The sequence below is a fragment of the Zootoca vivipara genome, chromosome 12 (assembly GCF_963506605.1).
Source record: "Zootoca vivipara chromosome 12, rZooViv1.1, whole genome shotgun sequence".
NCBI classification, from domain to species: Eukaryota; Metazoa; Chordata; class Lepidosauria; order Squamata; family Lacertidae; genus Zootoca; species Zootoca vivipara.
In genome coordinates this window covers 12,560,342-12,570,749 of record NC_083287.1, presented here as the reverse complement: position 1 = coordinate 12,570,749, position 10,408 = coordinate 12,560,342, and the positions used below count along the sequence as shown (strand labels likewise).

The following is a 10,408-nucleotide window of genomic DNA, read 5'->3' as shown; positions in this document are numbered from 1 at the left end:
CTGTGATTTCATCAGCATGAGAGTTATCAAAAAGGGGCAGAGATAAGATGCATTTAGTTAATTCCCGCCCCTCGCACTGTACCCTTGAAATCAGACCTCCTCTAATGAACCGTTAAACATGAACATGGCCTCCTCTGAGCCCTCATATCTTATTTCACACACACACACACACACACACACACACACACACACACACACACATAAAAGAGAACTGGCATAACATAACAACCTTGTGTTGCAGCTAAAACAAGGTAGGCGTTTATATTTACAGGATTTATTCTGTGTGTTGAACTGGGCTTCCATGGTGACCATTTTGGGCACAGTCCAGTCCTTTTGTTCTGGGGCTGTGAAGCCCAGGTGACAACTGCATGCAGACTCAGCGCTGCTGGCAGGTAGGGATGCTGGAGAGATTTGATTCTGTTGACATTTATAGGCAAATCTACTTAATTTGGCAGAACTGAAATGCAGCCATCTTGTGCACTTCTCTGAATATTGCAGGAGAGTTCCTGAGCCAAGTGGTGTTCTCTCACTAGGGCTGTGCACCAGATTCATCTGAGTCCTGGGCCAGCTTGGGCTTATTTAGAGTAATTTGGGCATTGGCCAAGGCGAGACAGCCACGGATCACTATGGTTCAGGTTTGATGGCTCAGAGCAATCTGTGGAGGTTGGGGCAGGGCCTCAAGCAGGAAGGGGAAGCAGGAGTCAGGTGTGAAGCCTTGCAAAAAGGCCAAGACCTACCAGACCACCAGTTGCATTTTCCACCTGACCCCTCATCCTGCAGGATCAGCGAGAGGAGGGCATTGCTTCTGCAGGATGCAGGCGCTGCTTTGAAAGTGACTTTCCTGCAGAGAAGCCACTTGTGAAGAGCACACTACAGAATTGAACTGCCTGCTCTTGGTGAAGGGAAGAGAGGAGCTTTCCCCCTCCCTAGTGCTCCCTCTTCCAACAGGAGCAGCTCACAGTGACAAATACAAATGCAGGAACAAAGCAAATAATGCTTTTTGCCTTTGACAGCTGTGTGGCTGGTGCAAGTTAAACAGGGTGTTTTCTAATATTGAAATGCAATTGGTGGGAGAGCTTCATCTGTTATCTGTCTGTCATCTGATTCCTTGTGTGTGGCACCTGATTTATTTTGGACCCTACGGTATGCAACAGCACAGCAGCTTATAATATTACTAGCTGGCCCTGCCACACGTTGTTGTGGCTTAGTCTGTTAAATGGGCCCTCAGAGTCCCCCTTCAGACTCCCCTGTAGACCCCACTTTGGCTTAGTCTGTTAAATGGGCCCTCAGAGTCCCCCTTTTGACTACTCCCTCCACCCCAACCCGGGCTCATCCGCTGCGGCCTAGACAGTTATTCCAGCTGGGCAATGCTGTGGCCTATTCATTTGGCTGGGCAATGCTGGGCCTTGTTGCTGCAAAAGGCCTGTTTTCAGTTGGTTGCCATGGAATTTTGTGATGTCACCAATTGTCTGCAGCCAATGGAGACGCTGCTTCTCCGTTCTATTTCCCAGCATGCATTTTCATCTGATTTGTGAGTTCTGGAACATGTTGTTTTTGGGATTTTACATGGCCCAGATGTGACATCTGTCTTTAAAAATGGTATGGGCTTGCTCTCATAGTCATATTTGACTTTGTGTCAAAATTTGAATGCAATCGGTCAAGGGGTTTCATTGAACATCGGAGACGAACACACATGCCCAGTTTATATATATATAGATGAACATTGAAATCCACCCCACTAAGGATGAACTTTTTATGAACTGAATAGTTCGTTCGTACGAACTGGAACTGAACTACCTTGTTTTATACAAGTACAAGCTTTATCTGGAACCTTGTCCGCACATACCCCTTATTAGTTTCAGGCTAGTCCTGGATTTCTGTCTCCAAAGGGATCAGAATTTCCATTTATCCTATCTATTCACAAAAGAATCAGCCTCATGCTACATTAACATTTAGCAGCAGCAGAAATACAAAGTGGGAGATTGAATAAGGGCTTGAGAGGATTACTAGCTGGCTTGGTTGGTAGGAGAAGGAACCTTAAATATACAGGGGAAACATTAACCCTGTTAAGTTGATTTGTTCATGGTTCTGCCTTTTATATTTGTTTGAGACTGCTTTCCCCACCTCTCATTAAACAGGCTGCCTCTTTTATTTTACATGTTCAATTTACAGTCTACATCATCTCACTTCCATGTCAACATGTTGGCCTCCTCCTGGAGTCTCAGGGCCTTAATGCTGATACCTCTGGAGCTTCTAACAACGCAAATAACTGGGAATTGTGAAACATTGCTCCAATTCCCCCCCTTCATTAAAAGGGAGGTATTACATTTGGAATCACGGGGACATTTGCCATATGCTCATTAAATACCGACTGTTAAAAGAGCTTTGAGATTTGAAAAGTGTGCAAGATAAATCCAGGCAGCAAGTAATTGCTTCCAAATTAAATGAGTAATAAAGGTTTGATTGCTCAGTGCGTAGCATGTGAAAAACGTACAACAATATTTCGGAGGTTTAAAGCATGGCTTGAAAAGATGCAGGCACAATCGTGAGACATTATAGGGAACAAAGGATGGCCGTCTTTTTAGTGGGATAGGGATCACACTCCAAGCATTTGGTCTAGCGCCAGGCCTGAAAGCCAATTTGGTAGGATTTCCTAAACTGGTATACCAGAGCTATTAGAGAGATTTAGTAACTGGAGGGAGGGAGGTGAGATAGGCATGAACCTGGAATAAATGGCATCCATTTTGGCCTTTATGCAGAATGTGCTTGGAAGGTGGCAAACAGTTCCCCTAAGCAGACTTTGCCTAAGTACCCATACTATACAGTACTGACAGGGCCGGCTCTTCGTAGACCCCCGGTGGCGCAGTGCACCACGGCGCGGGGCTGGTAAGCTGGGTGCCGGCCTGGCAAGGAGGGCGCCGCGCGGAAACCAATTGCGCCCTGCGAGGGCGGGGCGGGCGGCGGAGCGATCTCCGCCCCTCAGCACCAGGGCGCGCGATCTGCTCAAGACGGCCCTGAGTACTGAAGTCTTTGATGGGGACTTTCACTCCCCTCAGTGGCAGAGATGGGCCATGGAGATCAACAGTGTTAAGTATAAAGGGTTTAATTGTCACAGAAATGAAAAATGGCTAAAGGTATATTGCAGAAGGTTTAACATCTGGTTTTCCCATGAAGACTATACAGTCGTTCCTTGGAAGTCAAACAGAATCCGTTCCGGAAGTCCGTTCCAAAAGAGATTTTAAGGGTCACGATCCCCAAATTTTATTCCAATCCTTGGGAAGTATTTGTGTGCTAGTATCCAGCTACTATATTTTTAAGGGGTTCCATAGATCTGTAAGTTACATTAAGCAACACAGAGTCCAATTTAGGAACCATTCCTCCCCTCCCCCCCATTGTGCTTATAGAACTTTTCAATTTTTGTTAAGGAGCACAGGAGCCATTTAAACTTAAGAAAGAGTCCACCCATTTGCAGCTTCAGAAATATGGAAATGGTGTTAATACAACTGAGCTCAAATTAGTTACTTGGCTCCAGAGCTACATTTAAAAAGGTAGAACAAAATGCTGGTAGTGAGCTATTAATTAGGCCTTATCTGGTTCAGTACTCTTAATTTTGAAATAAATTGATGGTTGCTTAGCAGCTATTAATAGACCAATCTGAACAGCACATGGTCCTTAGTAACAAACACACCTCTTTGAAAGTAGATCGCAGTGACACTGAGAAGCCTTCTTTCCACATGGATTTGCTTAGCATTAGAGTCTAACGGAATTTTTATGTGCAGCAGGTGGGTTGGTATTTTGGCACAATTACAGGGAGCCACAAACACCAGCCACATATCCATTCTCCAAGACATCTGAACGTGGCATTTCTTCGTTTTTAAAATAACCTGACTGCCCTATTTGCGGGTGGCAAATGGGAAGGGCCATTTTTTCAGGTGGGGGTAAATTCTTATGAAAAGTCCTTCTCCATGCTTCTTAAACTTCTGGAAACAAGATCAGGCTGAGGATCCAAGAGCTTACTGGGAGCTCTTTGGAAGATTTCTAGGGTGTTTAATGCTGTGAATCTTTACCTACAGTCAACCCATATAACTATGCAGGCCCTATATCACAAAATGCCAACAAGTCTCCAGTGACTTCATTGCAATGGAAGCAAAACCTGAGGGCATTCTGAGCCCCTGAACTCCTCAATGCTTGGAGAATTGGGGGACACACAAATACACACAGAGACAAACAAACAAACACAAAGGCACTCATCGAAGTAGTTAATTACCAGGTTACAAGGACCAGAAAGAAACTGTCGGGAAGATCGGGATAGCTGCAGCTTATAGGAGGCAGCAATTGCGAAAGGGAAGTCTTCCCCATCAACTTATGTCCATACCAAGGAAAAACATCACCTGCTTGAGGGGTGGTGAACCTGTGACCCTGCACATTGGCCATGGTGACCAATGCTGGTGGGAGTTTGGAGTCCAACAATATATGGAGAGCAGCATGTTGGTTACCCTTGCCTCAGACAGAGATTGTGGTGAACGGGTCTTGTATGGAAGGAAACCATTGCAGAACAGCCAGAACGTAAATACAAAGAGCCCAGTAGGCTGGGAGGACAGGAAAAAAGTGATATGGTTATTTTACTTTTTGTTGTGTAATTCGGTAGAAGTCATTTCCTTACACCTCTAGAATAAGGTTACCAGACATCCCCGTTTCCCAGGGACAGTCCCTGGATTTACAAAATCCATCTTTTTAGTAGGAAGTCGATTGCGGATTCATTGAAAAAATAATAATCTGGTAACCTTACTCTAGAAGTGAAAGGAACCAGGAATGACCTCTAAAATGTTGAAATATTGGGGAGTTGGGGTGGGGGCTCTAGGCCTCTTTGGCATGTGGAAAACTATCCTGGCAGGGAAAACGTTTTTCCTGCTGTTTTTCTACACTGAGGAAGTGTTGACAGGAGATGTTATATTGACACCAACTGTTGCCTTGCTGATAACATTTTTTTAAAAAAGGATATAAAGTGAAAATGAAACTGAAAAAGATCTAGAAATATCTGAGGACTCAAAGAAGAGGAAGGTGAGAGCAGAACATAATGGCTCAGGTAAGAACCCCTTTGAATAGGGGACATTGTTTATCGATCCCCACCCAGTCCAAAATACCTTCCCTTTGATTGTCTTCCCTTTGACTGTTTTTTCAAAAGTAAGTGTTGCCACTTGACTTGCTGTTTGCCTTATGCTGCTGTCTCTGGTTGCAAGGCAACGTACACTTTCTTGTCTTGTCTTGTCATTGAACACAGTGAGACTTACTTCAGAGTAAGAATGCCGGCTCCCTCAGCCTGAAACAAGATTATTACCGCAACCCCATAGTCGCCTTTGACTGGATTTAACAATCCAGGGGCCCTTTACCTTACCTTTTCTTACCTTACGCCACAATAGTGGTTAAACAGATGCCTGTGGGAAAGCAGCGAGCAGCACCAGAGCCCTCTACCTTTCCGTGGTTTCCAGCAATAGGCATGCAAAAAAATTTCTGCCTCCAACTTTGGAAATAGAGCATAGCCATCAGGGCTGGTGGCCATTGATAACCCTCTCCTCCATGAAGTTGTCTCATCATGGGGATCAGCATGGGGATACCATCCCATACTACTAGTTTATGATGCGTCCGTGGCTTCATGGAAATGTTTTGTCTGGTGCCACAGCTGGTGCAGTGTGTAAGCATGCACAAATTCTGGCCTGCTTTGGTGTGCCGCCTCCTCCTCCTCTCAGCTGCATTGTGAGGGGGGCAGAGCTGGTGGCAGGCAACACCTTCCTTCCTTCCTTGGGCAGGGAAAGGGCTATCGCAGCACCAGGGCGACAGCAGCAGCAGGGGTGGGGAATGCAGTGGACATACCTGCCAGTGACTGAGGTGGCATCTGTTTCTTGATTTGCCACTGCTCTTATCATCTTCTGCTGCCTCTGGGAGACATTTGGATTGCCCCCCCCCCCCGGAATGTGGCAGGACATAGACAGCCAGTCACTACAGCGTCCTGGGTGTAGGCACCAACTCTGCTGATAATGATGTCATATATTTGTTGGAAATGGAAAGAGAAGAAAGGCACCTTTTATCATATGTGGTGGGCATGTAAAATGACTAAGAGCTTCTGGGAGATGATATACAATGAACTGAAAAAAAGTTTTTTTAAAGACATTTGTAAAAAGTACAGAAGCTTTTCTTTTAGGAATAATCAATGCACTTCATGTACACAATTATGGCAGTGTGAATGGTGTATGCTCAGAAATGGAAGAAGGGCACAATACCAACATAGGAGGAATGTCAGATGAAATTGATATAATATATACAAATGTCCAGAGTTGCCATTGGGGGGGGGTGTTAAAGCTGGATTCAGCAAAAATCAGCCAGGACTTAAGACAGCCCTAGAATAAGAAATGACTTCTAATGAAGACTGGGAAAGAATTGTAGAATATTTAAAAAATCATTACAAACATTTTAAACTGTTAACAGGATTCAGCAGTATGAAGCATACTGGAACAAAAAGTGAAAAAGAGAGAAAATTGAAAAATATAGAATATGCAGTAGTAAAGGTTTAATAAAATGAGCCATGGACAGGGAGAAGGGAAGTGAATGGAAATGTATTTGGTTTAATATTATTGTGCAAATTTGTAAAATTGAAAATGATAAATACAATAAAAAAGCTAATGCCACAGAGTGAGGTCTGGGAGAAATATCTGCCATAACCTACACAGGTGTGGTCTTCTAGATGTGGTTGGATTCCAGCTCCCATCAGCCCTAGCCACTATAGCTAATGCCCTGGGGTTATGGGAGTTGTAGTCCAGCAACATCTGGAAAGCGACAAGTTCTCCATCTCTGAGCTACAGTATAAAAGAAACGGCTGCCTCTGTGGCTGTGATCCTATGTACTTTGGAGTATGTTTCATTGAATCTACTGGGACTTACTTCTGAGTAAACTTGCACAGCTGTTTAGCCAAGGAAAACATTGCCTCACTTTCTTCTTGCAGAATCCAAAGCCTGGAGACCAGATTGAGATTTTTCGAAGTGGTTACCAACACTGGGCTATCTACGTAGGGAATGGATATGTGGTCCACCTGACGTCTGCAGGTAAGAGCTTCTCCTTATTTCCTAGGAAGGGTGATTTTATGAGAGGGAAGAATAAGACAGAGAACATTGGCAGATTACCCCTGAATAAACGCAGCCCTTGATTTTTTTTGGGGGGGGGGGTCCCCCACCACTGGTTTGGGACTAATTGTTGCTGGAAGTTCTATGACCTGATACTTGCAATTGTTGTAAGGCAGTTAGAGGACTGCTTTGGAGCCAAGAGATTGTGTTCTGGTTGGTTGTAAGTTGTTTTGGGTTGCCTTGGGCAAGATAAGAGTTCCCAGTACGTTTCCGAGCACAATTCAAAGTGTTGGTACTGACCTTTAAAGCCCTAAATGGCCTCGGTCCTCTATACCTGAAGGAGCGTCTCCACCCCCACTGTTCAGCCCGGACACTGAGATCCAGCTCTGAGAGCCTTCTGGCAGTTCCCTTATTGCGAGAAGTGAGGTTACAGGGAACCAGATGGAGGGCCTTCTCGGTAGTGGCACCCGCCCTGTGGAACACCCTTCCACCAGATGTCAAGGAAATGAGCAGTTATTCTATCTTTAAAAGACATCTGAAGGCTGCCCTGTTTAGGGAAGCTTTTAATATTTAATGCTGTTTTGCTGTAATACTCAATTGGGAGCCGCCCAGAGTGTCTGGGAAGACTCAGCCAGATGGGCGGGGTACAAATAAAAAATTATCAACGACAGAAATCCACCAACAGCATACAAATCAATATGGCTAACCTGACCCGCCCACCCTACTCACATAAAACAGACCACCACAGCCAACCACAAAAGAAAACTATATCCTAGGCCAACCCCAACAACTCTCACCATCAAAGGAAAACAAATGCACAACAAAGAACCTGCACAACCGATGCTGACAACCCCCCCAACACACTTTAAGTAAACTAGAAACATTGTCACACTACCCCCACCCCCTTCCCTTATCTACCGCTCTCCCCCTTTTCCTCCCCAATGTCTCAACAATTGAAACTGATCTGTAAAAATGCTATGAGAGACACTGCCCATGTCTTTGTAAACTGAAAAAACCTTTAATAAAAATAAATTAAAAAAACAAATAAAAAATTATTATTATTATTATTATTATTATTATTATTATTATTATTATTATTATATAAGAGTGACTAACAATTTTTTAAAAATAATATTTGTCAAAACAACAACAACTGATGTCTTCTTGAAACAATGTTGTTGATGAAATGCAGGGAATCTAGGCCTAATGGTCAATGTTTCTGAGTTTCTTTTCTCTCTCTGTTCTTAAGATGGGGTTACAGGAAGTTTTTCCTCTATTCCTCTGTCTGCCGACACAAAAAAGGCAGTGGTGAAGAAAGAAAAGCTTTCAGAAGTGGCAGGGAAAGACAAGTGGGAGGTCAACAACGAGAAGGACAGAAAATATAAAGTCAAGCCTGTAGACGAAATAATTAGAGCTGCAAACAAATGTGTTGGGATGGAGATAGACTACAACGTGGTCATGATGAACTGCGAACATTTTGCCACCGCACTACGATATGGCCAACCTGACAGTACACAGGTGTGTAGAATTTATTCACGTTTTCGTAGTGCTGTGATACTGAAATTCTTTCTAAACTCCTGATCCTGGAAAAATGAGGTGAGATTAAGAAGCAGTTAATTTAATTTTTATGTAGATTTAATTTCTAACCCCCATTTACAAAGATGGGGAGCAGAACTGAACATTTACTGGAATATGTTGAAGGACTGCAAAACAGAACAAAAAATAAATATCATAACATTTAAAGATAACTTGAGTTCATACACTTAAATTGTCTGAAAGGACAAATGAGAAGATTAAAAACTCAGAACTCAGGTTTCCAAATCAATAACAGTCTTGTACCCTGATGAAAAATGTTGGGTCTGTATTCCTTTAATATTTTTCAAACTATAGTCACAGAACTCAGTTTTTTTGCACCAAAGCATATTCTTTTACAAGGAATTACAGTTGTACCTCGGAACTTGTACGCCTTGGTACGCATACGTTTTGGCTCCCGAATAATCGAAAACAGGAAGTGATTGTTCTGGTTTTTGGACATTCTTTGGAACCCAAACGTCTGATGCGACTTCCGCAGAACTCATATTTTTGCACCAAAGCATGTTCTGTTACACGGAATTATTTTTTAAAGCATACTTTAAACCCAGATTTAATTGCCTTGGAATCTGAGAATTTCAAATCTGGCTATTATCTGTTTCCAAACATTTAAAGCAAAGTTTCATATCAAACTCTGTTGTGAGAAATGAAGGACCTTCAGTCACTGTGAATAAAAATGCTTAAACCTCTTCTTCTTTTTTGCAGGCGGAAATCGGTCTCTGGGGGACACTTGGTGGTATTGTAGGAGCTGCGCTGCTACTGTAGGAAGTGTGGTCTTGGGTGCAAGGTTGATAGCAGCTATGATCATCGGTAAACCCCGTTAGTCAGTGTTCAATATATGGTGAGACATGTGAACAATCTAAAATATTGTTGGGGGCAATTCTACATGGGATTCTAACAAGATCCCATTTTGAAATAACAACAGTTATTGAATAAAAATAAAAAATTAAAACATCAAATCAATCAAGATTTAGGTTTTCTGTCTTTATCCATTGGTGTGAATTTTGAAGAATGGCTCTGTTTCAGTTGGTGTATTGTTTTGTAAAGTGCAGATTTTGATTGTGAATTGAATCAAATTTCTCCCTGCTGCTTCTAGATGTGGTACAGCGGTACCTTGGTTTGCGACTACAATCCGCTCCGCGGGGGCGGTCGCTCCCCGAATCAGTCGCTTGCCAAAGGGACTCGTCTGCGCGTGCATGAAGCGCCGATAGAGCGCTTCCGCACATGCGCGTGCTGCGCAGATCGCTTCTGCGCATCCAAGCGCTGCGGAACCCGGATGTAAACACTTCCGGGTCCGCGGTGGTCGAAAACCAAAGCGGTCGCTCCACAAGGCGGTCGCAAACAGAGGTTTGACTGTAGAGGACACTGACCAAAGCTGAAGTAAGGTTCAGTTGCCAGTCTGGTCAGCTGCTGTACATGGAGTGGAGGATGCCACCATCTTGTTTCAGGCCAGCCTTGACACATACCGTAGTTTTAGCTCAATAAGACCATACAACACACTTAGTTTTTAGAGGAGGAAAACAAGGGGAAAAGTATTCTGTTGGTTCCCCCACCACCTCTCGCACAGGTAGGCAGAGGTGCCGCCGTTGTAGGAGGCGCTGCACTGCACCTCTCCCAACCGTGGCTCCTCTGCCTGCTGTTGTGAGTGGGAGGGATGAATGGCGAGAAATGGCTCCTTTCTCGCCGCTGGTCCCGCCGCTGCG

At 43.9% G+C, this 10,408-nt stretch overlaps 1 protein-coding gene across 3 annotated transcripts; it reads left to right on the top strand.

Annotated features, from left to right (window-relative positions):
- Positions 1-298: 298 nt before the first annotated feature.
- LOC118091976 (phospholipase A and acyltransferase 3-like) lies at positions 299-9,868 on the top strand. Of its 3 annotated transcripts, XM_060280456.1 has the most exons (4): positions 304-392; positions 6,998-7,097; positions 8,365-8,633; positions 9,411-9,868. In XM_060280456.1, the coding sequence occupies exons 1-4, from the start codon at positions 369-371 to the stop codon at positions 9,468-9,470; spliced, it is 453 nt and encodes a 150-aa protein (XP_060136439.1). In that variant the 5' UTR covers positions 304-368; the 3' UTR covers positions 9,471-9,868. The 3 variants fall into 3 exon arrangements, with proteins under 3 accessions (XP_060136438.1, XP_060136439.1, XP_034985530.2); XM_060280455.1 differs by lacking the exon at positions 9,411-9,868 and having other exon boundaries at positions 299-392; positions 8,365-9,402; XM_035129639.2 differs by lacking the exons at positions 304-392; positions 9,411-9,868 and adding an exon at positions 5,018-5,086 and having other exon boundaries at positions 8,365-9,402.
- The last annotated feature ends 540 nt before the right edge of the window (positions 9,869-10,408 follow it).